General features: G+C 38.3%; 1 protein-coding gene across 1 annotated transcript; it reads left to right on the top strand.

Annotated features, from left to right (window-relative positions):
* The first annotated feature begins 9,534 nt into the window (after positions 1 to 9,534).
* LOC126946878 (sperm protein associated with the nucleus on the X chromosome N1-like) lies at positions 9,535 to 10,639 on the top strand. The gene is made up of 2 exons (XM_050777590.1): positions 9,535 to 9,700; positions 10,338 to 10,639. The coding sequence occupies exons 1-2, from the start codon at positions 9,539 to 9,541 to the stop codon at positions 10,566 to 10,568; spliced, it is 393 nt and encodes a 130-aa protein (XP_050633547.1). The 5' UTR covers positions 9,535 to 9,538; the 3' UTR covers positions 10,569 to 10,639.
* Positions 10,640 to 23,717: the final 13,078 nt, after the last annotated feature.

Genomic DNA, 23,717 nt, shown 5'->3' on the forward strand with positions numbered 1-23,717 from the left:
TAATCCCAGCTACTGGGGAGGCTGAGGCCAGAGAATTGCTTGAACCCAGGAGGCTCAGACTGCAGGGAGCCGAGATCACGCTATTGCAGTCCAGCATGGGCAACAAAAGTGAAACTATGACTCAAAAAAAAAAAAAAAAAAATAGGTGGGTTGATAAAACTCAAAGAAATTCAATGTAACACAGAGAAGAATTCAGAATTCTATCAGATAAGTTAGCAACAAGTTTCAAATAATTAAAATGAATCAAGCAGAAATTCTGGAGCTGAAAAATGCAAGTGATAGACTACAGAATCTCTCAAACTCTGTTAATAGCAGAATCAATCAAGCAGAAGATAGAAAAAATAAGCTTGAAGACAGGCTATTTGAAAATATACAGTCAAAAAAGACTAAAGAAAAACCGAGTAGAAAGCAATGAAGCAATGAAAAACCGAGTAGAAAGCAATGAAGGAATCTAGAAAATGGCTTCAAAAGGACAAATCTAAGAGTTATTGGCCTTAATGAAGAGGTATAGAAACACATGAGTAGAAAGTTTCTTCAAAGAGATCATAATAGAGAACTTCCCAAACCTAGAGAAAGATACAAATATCCAAGTACAAGAATGTTATAGAACAACAAGCAGACTTAACTCAAAGAAGACTACTTCAAGTCATTCAATAATAAAACTCCCAAAAACCAAGGATAAAGAAGGGCTCCTAAAGCTGCAAGATAAGAGAAAAAAATAACATTCAATGGAGCTCCAATATGTCTGGCAGCAGACTTTTCAGTGGAAACCTTACAGGCCAGGAGACAGTGGCATGACATATTTAAAGTGCTGAAAGAAAAAAAGCTCTTTTACCTTAGAATAATATATCTGAAAAAAAAAAAAAAAATCCTTCAAACATGAAGGAGGAAAAAAAATGGTCCCAGAGTAAGGAAAGCTGAGGGATTTCATCAACACCAGCCCTGTCCTACAAGAAATGTTACGAGGAGTATTTCAATCAGAAAGAAAAGGATGGTACTGAACAATAAGTAATCAACTGAAAGTACAAAACTCAGCGGTCATTGTAAGAACACAGAAAAACAAAATATATTATAACAAAGTAATTGTAGTGTGTAAACTACTCTTATTCTAATAGAAAGCCTAAAGGACAAACCAATCAAAAATAAAAAGCACAACTTTTCAAGACATAGTCAACATAATAAGATACAAAGAGAAATAACAAAAAATTAAAAAGCGGTGGGATGAACTTAAGGTGCAGCTTTATTAGTTTTATTTTTCTTTGCTGTTTGTTTACGCAAATAGTCTTAAGTAAATATCAGATATAAAATAATGGTTTATAACATATTATTTGCAAGCCTCATGGTAACCTCAAACCAAAGAACATGCAATGTATACACAAAAAATAAAAGGCAAGGAACTAAATCATATACCCACAGAAAAATCATCCTCACTAAAAATAGACAGGAAGGAAAGAAAGAAAGAAGACCACAAAACCATCTGAACATAAAAATCAAAATGACAGGAGTAAGTTCTTACTTATCAGTAGTAACATTGAATGTAAATGGGCTAAACTCTTCAATTAAAAGACACAGACTGGCTGAGTGTATGAAAAAACAAGACACATTGACCTTTGCCTGTCAGAAACACACTTCACCTCTAAAGACACACATCTACTGAAAATAAAGGGATGGAAAAAGATAATCCATGCCAATGGAACCAAAAAGAAGCAGGATTAGCTACATTCATAGCAAACAAAATAGATTTCAAGACAAAAAATGTAAGAGGAAAAAAAGTCACTATGTAATAATGAAGGGATCAGTTCAGCAAGAGGATATAACAACTTTACATATATGTGCACCCAACCCTGGAGCACCAAGGTATATAAACGAAATATTATTAGAACTAATGAGAGAGATAGGTCCCAACACCATAATGGCTGGAGGCTTCAACACCCTACTTTCAGCATTGGACAGTTCTTCCAGACATAAAATCAACAAAGAAACATCACACTTAGTGTACGTTATAGACCAAATGGATCTAACAGACATTTACAAAACACTTCTTCCAAGGACTGGAGAATGCACCTTATTTTACCTAGCACATGGATCATTCTCAAGGATAGAATATATGTTAGGTCATAAAACAAGTCTTAAAACATTCAAATAAATTGAAATTACATCAAGCTTCTTCTCTGACCATCAAGAAATAAAACTGGAAAATAACAAGGGGAACTTTGAAAATTACGCAAATACATAGAATTAAAAAATATATATGCTCCTGAATGACCTGCAGGTCAATGAAGAAATTAAAAAGTAAATTGAAAGATGTCTCAAAATAAATGATAATGGAAACACAACACACCAAAACCTATTGGATACAGCAAAAGCAGTATTAAGAGGGAAGTTTATAGCTATAAGTGCCTACATTAAAAAAGAGAAACACCTTCAAATAATCTTATGATGCATCTTAAAAAAATAGAAATATAAGCTCAAACTGAACCCAAAATTAGTAGAAGAAAAGAAATAATAAAAGACCAGAGCAGAAATAAATGAAAGTAAAATAAAGAAAATCAAAAGACTATCAATGAAACAAAAAGTTGGTTTTTTGAAAAGGTATACAAAATTGATAAACCTGTAGCCAGACTAAGTAAGAAAAAGGAGAGAAGATCGAGATAAATAAAATCCGAAATTAAAAGGACTAATACTGGAAAAATTCAAAAGATTATTAGTGGTGACTATGGGAAACTTTATGTCAATAAATTGGAAAATCTCCCTGAAATGCATAAGTACTTACCCATACAACCTACCAAGTTTACATGAAGATATCGAAAACCTGAGTAAACCAATAACATGTAACAAGATAAAAGCCGTAATAAGCAGTCTCCTAGTAATGGAAAGCCTAGGACTTGATGGTTTCAATGTTGAATCCTACCAAACATTTAAAGAAGAACTAATATCAATCCTACTCAAACTATTCCAATAAATGGAGGAGAAGGAACTACTTTCAAAGTCACTCTAAAAGGCCTGTTTTGCCCTGATACCAAAATCGGACAAAGACACATTAGAAAAAAAAAAAAAAAAAAAAAAAAAAAAAAAAAAAAACCTACAGGGCAATATGTCTGATGGATATTGATGCAGAAATCCTTAACAAAATACCAGCAAATCAAATTAAACAATACATTAGAAAGGTCATTCATTATGACCAAGTGAGATTTATTGCTGGGATGCAAAAAGGTTTTGACAGGTACAAATCAGTCAATGTGATTCATCATACCAACAGAATTAAGGCTAAAATCATATGATCATTTCACTTGATGCTGAAAAGACATTTGATAAAATTCAAAATACCTTCATGGTAAGACTCCTGAAAAAAACTGGGTATAGAATGAACATACGTCAACATAATAAAATCCATATATGTCAGACCCACATCTAGTATCATACTGAATGGAAAAATGTGAAAACCTCTTCTCTATGATCTGGAACATGACGAAGATGCCCACTTTTACCACTCTTATAAAGTGCTGGAAGTTCTAGCTAGAGTAATCGAACAAGAGAAAGAAATAAACAGCATTCAAATTGGAATGGAAGAAGTCAAATGATCAGTGTTTGCAGATGATATAATCTTATATTTGGAAAAACCTAAAGACTCCACCAAAAAAACTCTCAGAACTCATAAACAAATGGTTTAAAGCTGCAGGATACAGAATCAACATACAAAAATCTGTAGCATTTCTATATGCCAACAGGGAACAACCTGAAAAATAAATTTTAAAAAATCATTCCACTTACAATAGCCACACATAAAATGTAACACCTAGGAATTAACTTCACCAAAGAACTGAAAAATCTGTATAATGAAAAGTAAAAAACACTGATGAAAGAAATTGAAGATGACATCAGAAAATAGAAATATATTCCATTCTAATGAATTGGAAGAATCAACAATTTTAACATGTCCATACTACCCAAAGCAATCTACAGATTCAATTCAATCTCTTTCAAAGTACCAATGAGATTCTTCATAGATATAGAAAAACCAATCCTAAAATTTATATGGAATCACAATAGATCCAGAATAGCTAATGCTGTCCTGAGCAAAAAGAACAAAACTGGAGGAACTACATTACCTGACTTCAAACTATTCTACAGAGCTATAGTAACCAAAACAACATGATACCAGCATAAAAACAGACTTACAGATCAATGGAACAGAATAGAGAACAATCTGCATGCCTACAGAGAACTAATTATCAACAAAAGTACCAAGAACATAACTGGGTAATAGTGTTTTCAATAAGTGGCGCTGGGAAAACTGAATTTCCATATACAGAAGAATGAAACTAGACCCCTATCTCTTGCCATATAAGAAAAACAAATCTAAATAGATGAAAGATTTAAATCTGAGATCACAAACTGTGATATTGCTACAAAAAAAAAAAAAAAACATTGTGGAAAATTTTCAGTACATTGGTCTGCAAAAAATTTCTTGAGCAATATCTTACAAGCACAGGCAACCAAGCAAACAGTGAGAAATGAGATTACATCAAGTTAGAAAGCTTCTGTGAACTCTTAATAAAGTGAAGTGACAACCCACAGGATGGGAGAAAATATTTGCAAACAAGCCACATGACAAGGGATTATTAACCGGAATACATAACAAGCTCAAGCAACTCTATGAGAAAAAAACAATCTAATAATCCGATCAAAACCAGGCAAAAGATTTGATTAGACATTTCTCAAAGGAAGACATAATAATGGCAAACAGGCATATGAAAAGTTATGCAACCTCATTGATCATCAGGGAAATGCAAATATAAGCACAATGAGATATCAACTCACCCCAGTTAAAATGGCTTTTATTCAAAAGACAGGCAATAACAAATGATGGCGAGGATGTTGAGAAACTACAACTCTTCTACACTGTTGGTGGGAATATAAATTAATACAACCATAGTCTGAAGGTTCCTCAAAAACCTAAATAGAGCCACCATGTGATCCAACACATCTACTATTGGGTATATACCAAAAAGAAAGGAATTCATTATATTGAAAACATATGTGTACTCTCATGTTTGGTGCAGCACTGTTCACAATAGCTAATAGTTGGAAGTAACCTAAATGTCTGCCAATAGATACATGAAAAAAAAAAAAAGTGGTACATATACACAATGGAGTACTATTCAGCCGTAAAAAGAATGAGATCCTGTCATTTGTAACCACATGGATGGGACTGGAGATCATTAGGCTTAGTGAAACAAGCCAGGCACAGAAAGACAAGCATCACATGTTGGCACTTATTTGAGGGATCTGAAAAACAAAACAATTGAACTAATGGACATAGAGAGTAGTAGGATGGTGACCAGAAGATGGAATCTGTATTTAGGGGTTGGGGGAAAGGTGGGGAAAGTTATGAGTATAAAAAATAGAAAGAGTGAGTAAGACATACTGTTTGATAATGCAACAGAGTGACTGTAGCCAATAGTAACTTAATTGTACATTTCAAAATAACCAAAAGAATATTATTCATCTGTTCGTAACATGAAGGATAAAATTCTTGAAGTGATGAATACCCCATTCTTCATGTCGGGATTATTCTTTATTGCATGCATGTATCAAAACACCTAATGTACCCCATAAATATATGCACCTACTATGTACTCACAAAAATTAAACAAAAAAATTAAAAGACAAAACGTTAAAATGTTGAGCACTGTAGAAAATTTCTGTCTACTCAGACTGTTTGATTTTAAGGAATCAGTTTTATTTTCTGTCAGGCTGGACATTACTTCAGAATATCTTTTCAATATGCCAGGTATGAAATATACTCATGGGATGGCATTTTCTTCAAAAACTGAAGAATGAGGACCATGGTCTTTACGTCTATATGACTAGTCCAGTGCTTGAGATAGATTCTATTATCTCTTTAGAGTTGCTGAGAGACTTGATGGTCTCTGTTTGGTCGCTTACTTCTGTCTAAAGAATCCTATTTCTGGGCTAATTCTCCATATTAAGTCGCCCGCATTGTTCTTAGGTGCTAGTATTTTCCCAGTGGTAATAGAATCAGAGGGAAGAACCACAGTAGTTCAAGGTAGTATAGGCCCACCACACATAGTTTTACACTGTGGAGATGTGAATCTGTCTGGCTGGAATCATATTACCTAAAGTTTATAGGAATCGTAGTATCTTTAAAAGTGAGAAGTATAGAATCACAGCATATTTTTAAAAATGACATTGAGCGTTCCAGTTTACTCATTCTACAGCTGAGGGATCTGAAGCCTACAGAAGGTATGCAATTTACCCAGAGTCTCAGAAAGAATATGAGATTTAGGGCAGATTGAACTAGGTTTGAACACTGTTTCACAAATACTGAGTTACTGAGCTTCCCTGGGCCTCAATTTCCTCTCCAGTAAATCAGACCCCCATGATGATATCTACCTCCTGGGACTGTTGTGAGTATTGCACCTCGGCTAAACATCTTCCCTCTGCTTTTCCAGATTCACTCACCACCCTTCTTCACCTGCTCTGTCCTGGGAGGCTATTTAGAAAGGATTCTCTCAATGGGCTCCTGGACTCTGATGTCCACTGGGTTTGGCTAATGGGGAGCTCCAAGGACAGTCAGAGGTGGAAGGAAGGAAGGGGAGTGAGGGCCGTGGACTTATTCTCCTGGCTCCATCCCTGTGAGTCACCTCGGGCGGGATAAATCTCGTTAGAGGTCACTGTTCTTCTCAAGATATCTATTTCCTCATGACTATTGATCATTTCTGGTTCTAGTAACCACTTCCTCCCTGCTCTCATTCCTCTAGGTCTATAGTGATGGCAGCTGCAACAAGCACTATCTCTGATGGTCTCCCTGCATCTACCTGTTTGTAAATGGTTCCTTTGCAGATAAATATTTGTCAAATTATTTAATTTTGCATGTACCATCTGTTTCCTGTTTGACTTTGATACCATATGCTTACAGCAGAGACTGGCATATAGTAGGTTTATTGTGTATGGAATCTATTGCTAGCAGTAATAGTAGTAGCAGTGTAGAGGTAGTAGTAGTTGCAGTGGAGGTAATGGTGCTGGTATTTTTCAAAGCTACTCATTCAGTCACATGCAAAGCCAGCGGTAAGTTGTAGCCCTCTTCCATACTCAGCTCTTTCTCATTAATTGCTCTTCACCTGTCTGCGCTCCAGAGGAAAATATATGGTTGGCCTCTAACTCCTTACTCTTTGTGGCCACAGAGTAGTGCAAATCCCAAGCAGATCCTATCCTATATCTGGTACTCTGTGTGGTGTTTAAACCTGCCTTAGACAGGTAAAAAGTATTAAAAAAATTATTTAAAAAGTTGTGGAGGGTTATTATTGTAACTAAACTACTGTCAGTTTATAATGTCAGTTGTACAAAGTCCCAAACAGGAAGTAAAAGGGTGCCCAGGACTCCCTGCTTCTTGTCCTGGTCCATGTCTGACTTACAGTGTGACATGGGAGAGTCCCTTTGAGTATGTTTCACAACCTGATATGATGAAGAAGAATACTCTTGAAAACTGAACACATCAGAAATAAAAACGTTCAATACAATGAACTCATTGTACACTGATGACCTTTAATTTTTTATTATTCATTTTGTGGAAAATATAACATCATCACTAATGATTTCAATAGGAGTTATTTTATAAAGTCAGTTGCAATCTTTCAATAGAAATATGCACTAAATGTTTTCCTAACATTTGGCTTAATTTTCCTTGGATAGTGATATACCCATAAAAACATTTTTGGTAAACAAATTCAGAAAACAATTTTAAAAGGTAATAAGGTAATTGAAAGCTGTTATTTTCAGCAATTGTAATCAGTTTCTGACCTGCTCTATTTGATGCAGCATATGCCTTTTGGTTTTGTTTGTTTTGTTTTCCATAACATGACATGACAGGGTGTTATTCTCACTGTTAATTGCAGGCAAGGGTACAAAAAATTATTAGAAGTTAGCTTGTGAGCACTTAATAAATGGAATTGTTGAACTCTAGACAACATCTGGAGTTCACTAAAAAAATTTGTATACCTTGATACCAATCTTCTTTTGGTTTGTTTGTGTTTAGATGACAGTCATGGGAATGCAATACATTGGTTGTATCTGGATGTCAGCAGGGTATTTTGCTAGGCCTTTCATGATTTTATGGTGTATGAAATAAAGATATGTGACCTTGATGAATGCTGGATCAAAATTCCAGGGTCTACTTCTCTTTTGTTTCATTAAATTTTTTTTCCCTTATTGAGTTTTGTGACTTCCTATGCAGAATGAGACAAGTGTTAACCTGTGGGAGGAACCTAGGATCATGCCTTCTCTATCTTTGGCTCTCTCTCTTACTGTCTTTTAAAACATTTTTAGCTTTTTATTTTGAAACAATTATAAGTTCACAAGAAGTTTCCAAGATATGTACACGGAGGCCTTATGTACCCTTCAACCAGTCTCTCCCAATAGTATACTCTTCAGTACACCTCCACATTACACTATCAAAAGTAGAACATTGACAATGATAAAATTCAGAGCTTTTTAAGATTCAACAATTGTCTTTTGGCTATTCTAGGCACTTTACATTTCCATATGAATGTTGTAATTATCTTGTAAATTTCTATAAAAAAGCCTTTTTAGAATTTTGATTAGAATTGAGTTGAATCTACAGATGAATTTGGAAATAACTGCCATCTTACGATATTGAATCATCGAACCAAAAATCAAAGTATACATTTTAATTTTTTCTTATGTCATTAATTTATCTTTGCAATGTTTTGTAGTTTTCAGTGTACAAGTCATTTACATCTTTGTTCAGATTTGTTCCTAAGGCTTTTTATTTTTAGTGATATTTTAAGTTGCACTGTTCTTAGTTTCAACTTTCAGTTGTTGAAATTAACTTCCAGTCCACCCTAGGACTACCATTGGCTGAAACACCGTCTCTTCTAATATATAAACTTCTAATATATAACTTCATATATATAAACATACAATTGATTTATATGTTGATCTCTTACTCTGCAATCTTGCTAACCTCAATTACAGTAGAAGCATTTTTTTAGATTGACACTTCTACATGCACTCTCATGTAGTCTTTGACAAAAGATCCTTTTACTTCTCCCTTCCAATCGGAATGCAATTCTTTTTTTTTTTTTTTGGCACTGGACACAATCTCCAGTACAAAGCCTAACTATGCCCACAGTCTTGCACATGTTCGTCTTAGACTGTAGTATCCTGCGTGTAAACACTCAGAACATGAATGTATTCCAGCTTCCATGTGAACCATGAACATTAAACATGGAGAAATGAGGAGTGGCGGCAGATCTGTTTGGGATGCATCATCTTCAGGGGATGCCGAAACAACAACAGCATTTGGTTTCCTCTACACCCCTTTCCCCTCCCCCGCAAGCCCAGGGAGTGGGCAGCAGTGGTGCTTTGTGATGCCAAAGCCACCCTAGGACTGCCATTGGCTGGGACGCTGCCTGTATGATCAAACAAAGCTCAAGGGCGTGGCTTTGCCTTGTCACCAGGAGGGTATATATAGGGAGGGTAAGAGCTCTGGGACATGCCACTGGGAAGCTTCAATGTTGCTGTGGAAGTCTGCACTCTACAAGAGCCTGCTATAGACATTCTACAACCAACCACAATCATGGAACAGCCAACTTCAAGCACCAATGGGGAAAAGAGGAAGAGCCCCTGTGAATCCAACAACAACAAAAATGATGAGGTAAGATTGTTAGGTTTTGAAGCGAAGGCATGGGTGAAAGAAAGGCACACAGAGAAGGGGCGGCTCAAACAGTAACACAAGAATATGGCAGACACCTGTGGAAGTGGACGAGCTTATTACCAGAGTCCACTGCCACTTACAGGCCGGGTTACTTACAGGTATGGGTGGGAGGGAGCTGGGCAGTATGGCTTGCTGCCCGGCAGGATATTGATAAGATGTCTTATGATCAGGTGGTTTGGCCCTTTTTCCGGTGGAATATCATTGTGGTGTTCCTTAGAACTCTGTTAAGCAAGATATGATAGGGATGTTTCTTTAGTTGAGTCTTTATGAACCCTGTGGTCAGGTGGTTAGGCAGGATGTTTCTCATGGCCTGAACCCCCATGGAATGTTTCACTTTGACCAAGGTCTGCAAAATAGCAAACAGCTTACACAATTGTGCAGTTTGGACTAACAGGCGACCCTACCCATGCTCTTCTTCTTCCTCATAGATCCCTACCCTATGATTCCACCTTGTTCTTCTCTGGCACAAACCCCTTCTTCAACCTGCATTCCTTCTCATAAAGACCCCTTGCTATTCAGTCTCTATCCTACTCACCCAAAATAATGTCTTTCTGGCCTCTCCCTGTTTTCTTAACAGATGCAGGAGACACCAAACAGGGACTTAGCCCCCAAACAGAGTTTGAAAAAGACAAAAACATCAGAATATCCAACATTATTAATGTTTCCCTACAAGAAGTTTAAGAAAATAAGTTCAAGTCAAGTGGAGAATTACCAATCCCCAGGGAACACCATCTATCCAATTCAAGAGGAGGAGGAGGAAGACCTAGATTCATTTGAAGGATCTTCACAGGAGGGTGGGGAGGACTAGTCTCACATGGAGAAGCCACATTGGTCAAATCCTCACCACCGATGGCAATGATTACAATAAAATCAAGTTGGAGGAGCTGATGATTGTGTATATCTCTGCCTGTTTTCTGAAGGTGGTGAAGAAAGGAAGGGAAGATGTAGGCATTTCAGAAGGGAGGGATATGAGATCCTGTAGGGTTGGTGGACAGATCCACATGTTGACAGTTAGCCCCACATTGTAAATAAGGACCGGGGGAGAATTGATTCCTGGAAACAAATTTTCTTCTTAAAATTTTATCTCACAAGATAGAAAGAAAAGGACTTGGTGTTTCTTGGAGCGTGTGAATAGGTAGAAGGGCATATAAAAAGATATGTATTGTGTGTAGGTGACAGTGAGACTCTTTCCAGAATGAAGACATCAAAATCACCACCTCCAGGCCACATACCTCATAGTGGTGTGGGTTGTAACTCACCCAAGGCTGTGAGCCACTGAAGCCCCTCAAAAGGACCAAAAACCTCCACCCTACATAAAGTAAGACAGCATGTCACACACATAAAAATAATGGTGTTTGGAGGCCATGGTCCCAATACTAGGGCATTTCCTAGTTAAGAAACACCAGATGGAGCAGAAGCCTACCAAGTGTGGGACACTGGGAGTGGCCATTGTCTACTGCAGGCAATAAACGAAAACATAGTCTACAGAGAAATTGAATACAATTATACAAGTAAAAGTTGGTATTTTCTTTATCACTTTCATACACTAGCATTTCTTTTTTCTTTTTCTTTTTTATTTATCTTTTTATTACATTTTAAGTTCTGGGGTACATGTGCAGAACCTACAATTTTGTTACATAGGTATACATGCGCCATGGTGGTTTGCTGCAAACCACCCATCCAAACGACCCATCAACCCGTCATCTACATTAGGTATTTCTCCTAATGCTATCCCTGCCCTAGCCCCTCACCCGCTGACAGGCCCTGTCATGTGATGTTCATCTCCCGGTGACCATGTGTTCCCATTGTTCAAGTCTCATTTATGAGTAAGAACATGTCGTGTTTGGTTTTCTGTTCTTGTGTTAGTTTGCTGAGAATTCTGGTTTTCAGTTTCGTTCATGTCCCTGCAAAGGACAAGAACTCATCCTTTTTTATGGCTGCATGGTATTCCATGGTACATATGTGCCATATTATGTTTATCCAGTCTATCATTGATGGACATTTGGGTTGGTTCCAAGTCTTTGCTATTGTGAATAGTGCCACAATAAACACATGTGTGCATGTGTCTTTATAGTAGAATGATTTGTAATCCTTTGGGTATATACCCATTAATGGGATTGCTCAGTCAAATGGTATTTCTACTTCTAGATCCTTGAGGACTCGCCACACTGTCTTCCACAATGGTTGAACTAATTTTCACTCCCACTAACAGGGTAAAAGCATTCCTATTTCTTCACATCCTCTCCAGCATCTGTTGTTTCCTGGCTTTTTAATGATCACCATTCTAAATGGCATGAGATGGTATCTCATTGTGGTTTTGATTTGCATTTCTCTAATGACCAGTGATGATGAGATTTTTTTCATATGTTTGTTGGCTGCATAAATGTCTTCTTTCAAGAAGTGTCTGTTCATATCCTTTGCCCACTTTTTGATGGGGTTGTTTTTTTCTTGTAAATTTGTTTAAGTTCTTTGTAGATTCTGGACATTAGCCCTTTGTCGGATGGAAAGATTGAAAAAATGTTCTCCAATTCTGTAGGTTGTCTGTTCACTCTGATGATAGTTTATTTTGCTGTGCAGAAGCTCTTTAGTTTAATTAGACCCCATTTGTAAACTTTGGCTTTGTTGCCATTGCTTCTGGTGTTTTAGACATGAAGTCTTTGTCCATGCCTATGTCCTGAATGGTATTGCCTAGGTTTTCTTCTAGGATTTTTATGGTTTCAGGTCTTACATTTAAGCCTTTAATCCATCTTGAGTTAATTTTTGTATAAAGTGTAAGGAAGGGGTCCAGTTTCAATTTTTTCTGCATATGGCTAGCCAGTTTTCCCAACACCATGTATTAAATAGGGAATCCTTTCCCCATTGCTTGTTTGTGTCAGATTTGTCAAAGATCTGATGGTTGTAAACATGTAGCATTATTTCTGAGGCCTCTGTTCTATTCCATTGGTTTATATATCTATTTTGGTAACAGTACCATGCTGTTTTGTTTATTGTATCCTTGTAGTATAATTTGAAGTCAGGTAGTGTGATGCCTCCAGGGTCATGGAAATAAAGGAGAGTGAATGTAAATAAATGGGAGAGGGTCTTAGGGAATTAACTCAAAGAATATAACTCAGTCTTCTACACTGGATGTCAAAACAACTCTATTATATTGCCTTCAAAAAAAACAATACTTTTTTCAAGGGAAGAATTTTTAATCATTGACTCATTCACTCTCCTTTATTTCCATGGTCCAGTTTTATTTCTCTTGTCTACATTGGCAATCATTGTATTGAATTTGATGTGTATCCTTTTCTCTGTATGAGTATTACTACATGCTTCTTATTGTTTGTGGACATTTGTTTTCAATTTACATTTCCATTGTCAATACTTAATGTTTCACTCAGCCCTGTTTTTAAGATGCTTCTATATATGTATAATCTGTTCTTCCCTTGTAAATGAATATATTAGCTATATTTTGTGTTTTGTAATTTTTAGAAAAGTATGTTGATTTTTAATATTTGTACCCACCTTCTGGTCTGTGTTTTGTTTAATTTATACACCAGCATTACATTTTCTTTCAAGTGACTGTAAATAGTATCATGTTTTTAATTTTGATTTCCACATGTTCAATGTTAGTATATAGAAGTGTGATGGATTTTTTAACTTTATTTTAAATAAATTTTATTGTGTATATTTTAGGTTTACAACATATAATGGAATACATAGAGAAAGTAAAATGGCTACTATGGTGAAGCAGATTAGCAAATCTCTCTTCTCAGTTCTCTCTCTTTTTTTTTTTTTTTTTTTTAAGACGGAGTCTCGCTCTGTCACCCAGGCTGGAGTGCAGTGGCACGATCTCAGCTCACTGCAACCTCTGCCTCCTGGGTTCACGCCATTCTCCTGCCTCAGTCTCCCAAGTAGCTGGGACTACAGGCGCCCGCCACCACGCCCAGCTAATTATTTTTTTGTATGTTCAGTAGAGACGGGGTTTCACTGTGTTTGCCAGGATGGTCTTGATCTCCTGACCTTGTGATCCACCTGCCTCGGCCTCCCAAAGTGCTGGGATTACAGGTCTTCTCAGTTTTTTAAGTGTGTGACAATAGCAGTTAAAATCTATTTATTTAACAAAAATTCATGAGACAATTTCCTTAACTTTAGTCCCCCTGTACATCAGATTTCTATACTTGCTCATCCTACATGTCTGCTATTTTGTATCCTTTGGCCTACATCTCCCTATTTCCCCTCACACCCCCAATGTTTCATTCTCTACCTCTGTCTGTTTGAGCCCCTTATCTATATAGTTCACATATGAAATCATCAAATCTTTTTCTTTCTGTCGGTATTATTTAACTTAGCGCAACGTCCTCCAGATTCATCCATGTTGTGGCAAATGCCAAAATCTCCTTTTTTAAGGCTGAATAATATTTAGTGCTGTATAACTATATATAGCTACACACACATACCACATTTTTAAATCTGTTCATCCATTGATGGGCATTTAAGTTGTTTCTATATTGGTTATTTTGAATAATGCTACAATAAACATGAGAGTGCAGATATCTTTATGAGGCTGTGATTTCATCTCCTCTGGGTATTTATCCAGAAGAAGGATTGCTGTGTCATATGTTACTTTTTTTTTTTTTTTTTTTTTTTTTTTGGGATGGAGTCTCACTCTTTTGCCCAGGCTGGAGTGCAGTGGCGTGATCTTGGCTCACTGCAACCTCAGCCTCCCAGGTTCAAGTGATTCTCTTGCCTCAGCCTTTTCAAGTAGCTGGGACTACAGGCATGTGCCACCACACCCGGCTACTTTTTGTATTTTTAGTAAAGATAGGGTTTCACTGTGTTGGCTAGGCTGGTCTCAAACTCCTGACCTCAAGTGACATGCCTGCCTCAGCCTCCCAAAGTGCTGGGATTACAGGCATGAGCCACCATGCCCGACCAACTTTTAAATTTCTTTAGTAACCTCCATGCTGTTTTACACAATAGTTATACCAATCTACATTTCCACCAACAGTGTACTAGGGCTCTTTTTTCTCCACACCTTCATCAACATTTATTTTTTATAATAGTCATCTTAACAAGTGTGAAGTGATACAGTGGTTCTAATTGGCATTTCTCTTATGATTAATGATGTTGAACACCTTTTAATATATCTGCTAGCATGCCATTGTAAGAAATATTATGGAGAGAAACCACATTGTATCTTTTACTCAGTTTCCCCCAGTGATAAGATCTTGCAAAAGTATAGTATAACATCACAACAAGAAAACTGACATTAATACACTCCATCTATTCAAATTTCACCAGGTTTATATGTGCTCATCTGTGTGTGTGTTTAGCTATATTCAGTTTTATAATACGCCTAGATTCAAGGGACAACCACCCTAATAAGAATACAGAAGAGTTTCATCAACATAAGGATCTCTCATGTTGTCCTTTAATAGCCACACCCAACCTCCCTCTCAAGTTCATAATCCCTAGTTACCACTATTCTCCACCTATATAATTTTGTCATTTTCAGAATGTTATATAAATGGAATCATTCAGTATGTAACCTTTTGGAATTGGTGTGTTAGTTTGTTCTTTCATTGCTATAAAGAAATACTTGAAGCTGAGGCCAGGTGCGGTGGCTCACGCCTGTAATCCCAGCACTGTGGGAGGCCAAGGTGGGTGGATCACGAGGTCAGGAGATCGAGACCATCCTGGCCAACATGGTGAAGCCCCATCTCTACTAAAAATACAAATATTAGCCAGGCATGGTGGTGGCCGGCGCCTGTAGTCCCAGCTACTCAGTAAGCTGAGGCAGGAAAATCGCTTGAACCCGGGAGGCGGAGTTTGCAGTGAGCCGAGATAGCACCACTGCACTCTGGCCTGGGAGACAGAGCGAGACTCCATGTCAAAAAAAAAAAAAAAAAAAAAGAAAGATGAAAGAAAAGAAAGAAAGAGAGAGAGAGAGAGAGAGAGGGAAGGGAAGGGGAGGGGAGGGGAGGGGAGGGGAGGGGAGGGGAGGGGAGGGGAAGGGAAGGGAAGGGAAGGGAAGGGAAGGGAAGGGAAGGGAAGGGAAGGGAAGGGAAGGGAAGGGAAGGGAAGGAGGGAAGGGAAGGGAAGAAAAAAGAAAAGAAAAGAAAAGAAAGAGAAAGAACTGAAGCTGAGTAACTTATAAAGCAATGAGGTTTAATTGACTCACAATTCTGAAGGCTGTACAGGAAGTGTGGTGCCAGCTTGTGCTTCCCGTTATAGTTTCAGGAAGCTTACAATTATGGCAGGTGAAGAGGGAGCAGACATTGTCGCATGTCTGTGACAGAGGAAGACCAAGAAACAGAGGGAAGAGGTGCCACACACTTTTAAAAACCAGATCACGTGTGAACTCAGAGCAAGAACTCACTCATCACAAAGGGGATAGTGTGAAGCCACTCATAAGAGACTCACCCCCATAATCTAATCACCTACCACCAGACCCACCTCCAACATTGGAAATTACATTTCAAAATAAAATTTGGAGGGGACAAACATCCAAACCATATCATTTATTTTGTCACTCACCATAAGTCTCTGAGGATTCATTCATGTTGTTGCATATGTCAATAGTTTATTCTTTTATATTCCTGAGTGTGATATTCCATTGAATAAATGTACCATAGTTTGCCTAATCTTTCTACCTGTTGAAGGGCATCTGGGCTGTTTCTAGTTTTTGGCTATTACAAATAAAGCTGTTACAATCATTCACATGCAGGATTTTGTATGAATGTAACATTTCATTTCTCTGTAGTAATTACTCAGATTATGGGTACTAGGGTAGTTGCCCTATTTGGTTGTGTCAGGAAATTCCAACCTTTTTAATGTGGCTGTATCATCTACATTCCCACCAGCAATGCATGCATGATCCAGTTTCTTTGCATCTACATTAGCATTTGGTTTTGTCACTTTTAAAAAGCTTGGCTTTTCTGGAAGGTGTGTACTGATATCTGATTGTGGTCTTAATTGGCATTTTCCTGATGGCTAATGATGTTAAATATCTTTTTATGTACTTATTTGTCATCCATGTATTCTCAGCTCTCTCTCTTTGACAGATTCATGACACTGGGTTAGAACAAAGATGTTGACAATGTATGTATTAAGTCTGAAAATGACACAAAGATTAGAAGATTTTTCTAATAACAAGATTTAAATGCAGTAAGAGTTTAAACAGGCTAGACTGTGGACCACTTGAACTATGATTGTAATCAGACAAGAGAAATTTACTAGAGAACATTGGCATGCTGTGATCTTGGAATCCCAAAACTAGTATCTTGTGAATAGAACGAGAGACATTTGGTTTAACAGTAGTATCAAAAAAGCAACATAGAAGTTTTCAATTGACAGTGAATAGATTGTGAACCAAGCATGTGAAAAGGCTTTTCGGAAGCTACTAGTATCTTTGAGTAACTTCCATGGAAATGTAACTAAAACAAGAGGTGACTTTCTCTTCCTGTCCTGTGTTGATCAGACTACACTTGAAGGAGTAGTTCCAGTTGCGGACCTTTAAGAGGAAGAGAGACAACTTAAATAGTCACCTGAGGAAGGAAGAAATCTGAGTGATGTTGAGACCTGAAATGGTGTCGTGGGGCAAATGATGAAAATAACTGTATCAGGTACTGTTCTGATGGGAAACAGACCGTACACTCGAATAGGAAAATTAGAGGAGGGTTTAATAAATGTCTAACACTTAGTGATTACAGAGGAATGGGACAGTACAGGGAAACCAGAAGAAATAACTTGGAGTTGGAAACAGGAAGGCAACTGCTACTAACCCTAAGTTTGACAGGGAGAAGGAGGAGACTATTACTGGAACCTGGAGAATTAGGGAGTTGTGTGTAGAGAACTGTCAGACAAAAAGTGATCATCTAGGTCAAGAAATGAAACAGAAATTTCAGAAATTACAGAAATTCTGCAAGGAAGGAGCCAGATAAAGAAATACTCTGACTTCATTTTCCTCCTCCTCCAATCGTCTGCAGGGACCTACCATTCACTAAAACTAACCCGAGGCCAGAGAACAAGACAGCCCATTGTCAGGCCTCTGAGCCCAAGCCAAGCCATCATATCCCCTGTGACCTGCACGTATCCATCCAGATGGCCTGAAGCAAGTGAAGAATCACAAAAGAAGTGAAAATGGCCCTTTCCTACCTTAACTGATGACATTACCTTGTGAAATTCCTTTTCCTGGCTCAGCAGCTCCCCCACTGAGCACCTTGTGACCCCGGCCCCTGCCTCCAGAGAACAACCCCCTTTGACTGTAATTGTCCATTACCTACCCAAATCCTGTAAAACGGCCCCACCCCATCTCTCTTTTCGGACTCAGCCCACCTGCACCCAGGTGATTAAAAAGTTTTATTCCTCACACAAAGCCTGTTTGGTGGTCTCTTCACCCGGACGTGCGTGACACTTATTAATACAGTCCATGGTTTATATGAGTCAGATTTTTAGGAGCACAAAGCAGAGTGAGGAAGAGTGGAGAACGGATCTGGTGAAGCAAATAGACAGTATATTAAGAACACTGAACTCAGAGAAGCAAAAGTCTCAGGAGAGATCAGTGTCTTTCTTCAACTCTCTCATATGGCGTCATGTGGAATCAGGTCAGACTTACACTTTTTGAGTGTCATGCCTATGATTAGTAGGGTCACAGCAGGGAACTTGGGGGAAAGTGGCATAAACTCCCTTAGGCAGTTGATGTGGAAGAGTTTGTCCTGGAAAAGCTGTTTACAAAATGATCAACTGTAATTTTGCGCTTTTGGAGCTCGGAAAATAATACCCCAAAATGAAGACCTCAGGAGCAAAAGTCTTTCTAATCTTTCTAATCCAGTCTTTCTAATCCTGTCTCTCAGTCTCATTCTCCCCCAAGGCTAGCCATAGAAACTAGAATCCTTCTTCCTTAAGGTGTGTCACAGAAACCAAAACATATTTTCCCCAAAGCCAGCAATAAAACCTAAAAATATGGCTGGGCACAGGGGCTCACACCTGTAATCCCAGCACTTTGGGAGGCCAAGGCGGGCAGATCACGAGGTCAGGAGATCGAGATCATCCTGGCTAAAACGGTGAAACCCCGTATCTACTAAAAATACAAAAAAAAAAAAAAAATAGCCGGGTGTGGTGGCGGGCGCCTGTAGTCCCAGTTACTCAGGATACTCGGGAGGCTGAGGCAGGAGAATGGCGTGAACCTGGGAGGCGGAGCTTGCAGTAAACTGAGATCACGCCACTGCACTCCAGCCTGGGCGACAGAGCAACACTCCATCCCCCCCCAAAAAAAAAAAAAAAGCTGAAAATATTGCTCTCATTTTCACTCCACCTTTCTGTGTAAAAACTGGCCATAAAGAAATGGTCTGATCTACCTTATTTGACTGTAGGTCAGAAGACCCCCATTTCAGAGGGGTCCCTGCCCCACACCCAGAAGGAAGAATGCTGCTCAAAGAAGCCAAGAATAATCTTGACATACAGGCCTCTCTGTGTTTCCCCACTCAGTTCATCAGTATTAGTTTATAGCCTTTTTGTCCAATCCTATTTCTGCACCTCTGTTCATACTTCCTTAAACCTAGGCATAAAATACACAATTTTCCCTGTCTCTTTGGGTCTTCATTCTGAAGGCTCCCATGTACACCCCTTAAACAAATCTGTATACCTCTTCTGCTATCAAGCTGGCTTTTGTTGGTGATATCTAGTGAGCCCTCAGAGGGCCTTGCCCGCTACAGCTCTTCCCTGTGGGCGCGAATATCTCACCATGCCTGTTACTCTCTACATCAAAATGTCTAACACTTGCTACCATATTTCCCTGGTGTAAACGAGAAAGTTTTTGTGTTTTTTAGGCTTGATATCATTTGAAAAATAAGAGTTATGTTATGTAAAAACTTGAACAGTGGCAAGGATGTGTGGTAGCTTGACTGCTAATTTCCTGGAAGTTCAGGCTTGACCTTGTTTGCTGTGGTACCATCTGGAAATAGCATGGAGCCCGACACACAATAGGCAATTAGTAAATATTTGCTGAATGATGGCACAAGCGTGGAAAGTAAAGTGTAGCACGGTCACGAAAAAAAAAAAAGACTGATAGTGACTCATAAAATATTCTAGCCCCAGCTGTGGTTATAACCAAAAATATAATCTTGAGCTAGTTAAAGAAACACCCCTTAAATGTGATGTCCAAGTACCTAATTCCATTAATTTAGATGTAATTGCTAAATGTTTGGGTCTATGTAGCACATCAACCTAAGTGCAAAAACATCCAAAATATCCAAGATAATGGTATAAGTCTCTCTAGTTGAAATTTTAATACAATGCTGATGCTGATATCTACTCAAAAAACTTGAGGATGATAGCTACTCAAAAAAATTTCTAGGCATAGATAGTAGATATAATGATCTTAATTATATTATCATTTTCGTTTTACACAACCTTACTTTTTTTCTCGAGTTTTATTTTAGATACAGGAGTACACGTGCAGGTTTGTTACATGAATATATTGCACTCAGGTAGTGATTCTAGTACCCAAAAGGTAGTTTTTTCAGCCATGCCCTCCTCCCTCCTTCCCCCATCTAGTAGTTTCCAGTGTCTAGTGTTTCTACATTTACGTCCATTTGTGCTTACTATTTAACCCCTGCTTGTAAATGAGAATGTCTGGTATTTGGTTTTCTGTTTCTACATTAATTCACTTAGGATTATGGTCTCCAACTCCACCCATGTTGTTGCAAAGGACATAATCCCATTGTTTTTTATGGTTGCATGGAATTCCATGGTGCATATGTACCACATTTTATTTATGCAATCTACATATTGATGGACACCCAGGTTGATCCCATGCATTTGCTATTATGAATAGTGTGGTGGTGAGCACACGAGTGCATGTGTCTTTTGATATAATGATCTATTTTCCTTTGAGTATATATTCAGTAAGGGGATTACAGGGTCAAATGGTAGCTCTATTTTAAGTACTTTGAGAAATAGCCTAATTTTTAAAAGACCTCAAAAGATACATTTACTTTAGTAAACTTTAAATCAATGTGCATCTTGGCCAGGCGCAGTGGCTAACACCTGTAATTCCAGCACTTTGGGAGGCTGGGGTGGGCAGATTACTTGAGGTCAGGAGTTTGAGACCAGCCTGGGCAACATGGTGAAACCCCATATCTACCCAAAATATAAAAATAATAGCCGGGCATGGTGGTGTGTGCCTGTGGTCTCCACTACTCAGGATGATGAGGCAGGAGAATTAAGCCCAAAGGGAGGAGGTTGTAGTGAGCCAAGATTGAGCCATTGCACTCCAGCCTGGGTTACAGAGTGAGATCCTGTCTCAAAAAAAATAAATAAATAAAAATAAATTAAATTAAATAATGCACATTTAAATGAAGAAAATATCCTTGCCTTGAAACACTTCACTAAATGTGAATAATGCTACTAATAATACTAATGATATCTAACATTTTCAAATAATTATGTCTAATATTTATTTAGCATTTCCTAAATATCAAGCACTTCATATGCATAAGGTAATTTAACCCTCATAAGCAGCTTATGATTCTGGTAGTTTTGCTATCAGCATCCTTAGGGAATGAGAAATGGAGGCCACATAGCAAGTGGTGAAATAGAGATTCAAACCCAGACAGTCTTGAATACAGAGACTGAATTCATATCCACTCACTATAAATACTACATCTTGACTTTTCCTCAGAAAGCTCATGGTAAATGCACATGTTTCTGCCATAAAAATTCAAAGATACCATGATATCATACTGATATGGTCTGGTTCTGTATCCCTACCCAAATCTAATCTTGAATTGCAATCCAAATTGTAATACCCACATGTAGGGGGAGGGAGTATACATAGAGAGGGTAGGGGCCCTGGGCTATACTACTGCTTGACATCAACATGGAAGAGGAAACTGGCAAACCAGAGTTGCCTAACACAGCTATGGATCAACCAACACCAGACATGCAACAACCAACCACAGACACCAAAGGAAAGAAGATGAATATCCCGTGTGAACTCAAATCCAGAGAAAGTGGGAAGGTCAGATCAAGCTCCCCATGTTCTTTCTCTGTCCCCTTAACTACGTTACCACTTTCAAGACTCCTACCTTATCCTTATGTGATACGTATCCCCTCCTCAGCCCATAACCAGGTTCAGTAAACGCCCCTTCCTACGCATTTCACATTCTCTTCTCCTAAAGCACTGCCTTATGGGAAGAGGACCTGACAGCACCCTGTTTCCCTACCAGGTGCAGGAGATAATCATAAAAGCAAAAGTAGCCAGTAGTTTTTCAAGGGTGTTCAAGAGAAAAATCTCTGAGAACTACCATCTCTTGAAACAATCCTACATCAGCCAAAGGCCAAAACTATTTGGTCATTATTACAGGCCCAATAAGAAAGTGAATCAAAATCAGGGAGACTAAACCTAAGAAAACCTAGGGAAACCCACCACCTCGAGTGAAGTGTGCATCCCGTGACTGCAGAGTGAAGAACAGACCTCTCAGAAAGTTCTTCTGTCTCCAGAGGCCTGGCTGCTGAGAAATGACTAACACTGTAGAGATTACATCTTCCACAGTGATGATTAAAATAAAATCACCAAGTTGTGAAAAGCCCCTAAGTTTTCAGTTGAACTGTGTCATCCATATGTGTATGTGTCTCTGCAAGTTATCTGATGGTGGAAAAAGAAAAAGGAAGCAAGTGGTGTGAGAAGGGAGTCAAGAAGGGTTCTGCAGGGTTAGGGGTCAAACTTGCAGGTCCACAGCCAGATATTGAGAATAAAGACCGGGTCAAGACTATGCGTGAAAGACAATTGCCTAATCCAAATGCAAGAAGGAAAATGGCATGGTATTGCTTCTGTGTGTGTGTGTGTGTGTGTGTGTGTGTGTGTGGGGGTGGGTGGTAATAGTGGCATTGGTAGCAGATGTCAGTGTCTAGATCACCAAAACCCAAATGAGGTTAAATGCCAGTTATTTGCAATTTTCTGGACTCTTGTTCAACCTACTCTCTTCCCATCTCCAATCTCAGTTGAAGAGGTATTTTTCCTCCAGTCTGAGACAAATCCCATTTCTTACCACCTCTTCAGGGAATTTAATTCATAAATGTTCTATCACCTGTTTCTTCAGTCTTGTCTACCAGCTTCTTACTACTTCACTTCAACTTTTGTTTTAGATTCAGGGGGGTTACCTTGGTATATTGAGTGATGCTGAGGTTTGGTGTACAAATGATCCCATCACCCAAGTAGTGAGCATAGTACCTAATGGTTTGTCAGCACTTGCTCCACTTCTTCCCTCCCGACTCCAGTAGTCTCCAGTGTCTATTGTTCCAATATTTATGTCCATGAAAACCCAATGTTTTGCTCCTACTTATGAATGAGAACATGTAGAATGTAGTTTTCTGTTCCTGTGTTAATTCGCTTAGGATAATGGCTTCCAGTTGCATATGTGTTGCTGCAAAGGATATTATTTCACTCATTTTTATGGCTACATAGTATTTCACGTTATATATGTACCACATTTTAAAAAATCCAATCCACCATGGATGGACACCTGGGTTGATTCCATGTCTTTGCTATTGTGAATAGTACTGTGATGATCATACACGTACGTGGGTCTTTTTGGTAAAACAATTGACTTTCGCTTGGATATATACCCAGTAATGGGATTGCTGGGTGGAATGGTAGTTCTGTTTTAAGTTCTTTGGTAAATTTCCCAATAGTTTTTCACAGTGGCTTAAGTAATTTACATTCTTACATTTAAAAATGCTCAGTCACTCCCACTATTGAACAAAATGCAAAACAAGTAAAGCAGAAACACCTTCCCACCACCCGGTGTCTCCCACTAGGTACTAATTTACTTCTCCGTACAGCAGCACTTGTAGATTCTAGTTGGAGATGTCTAGAATCTAGGAAGAGTAGTTTATACAATGTTGCCTTCCAATACTCAATTAACATTACTTCCACAGTTAACTGTAGTCAACATTTTGCCTCTTCCTT

This window comes from Macaca thibetana, chromosome X (assembly GCF_024542745.1).
Source record: "Macaca thibetana thibetana isolate TM-01 chromosome X, ASM2454274v1, whole genome shotgun sequence".
Taxonomy (NCBI): Eukaryota; Metazoa; Chordata; class Mammalia; order Primates; family Cercopithecidae; genus Macaca; species Macaca thibetana.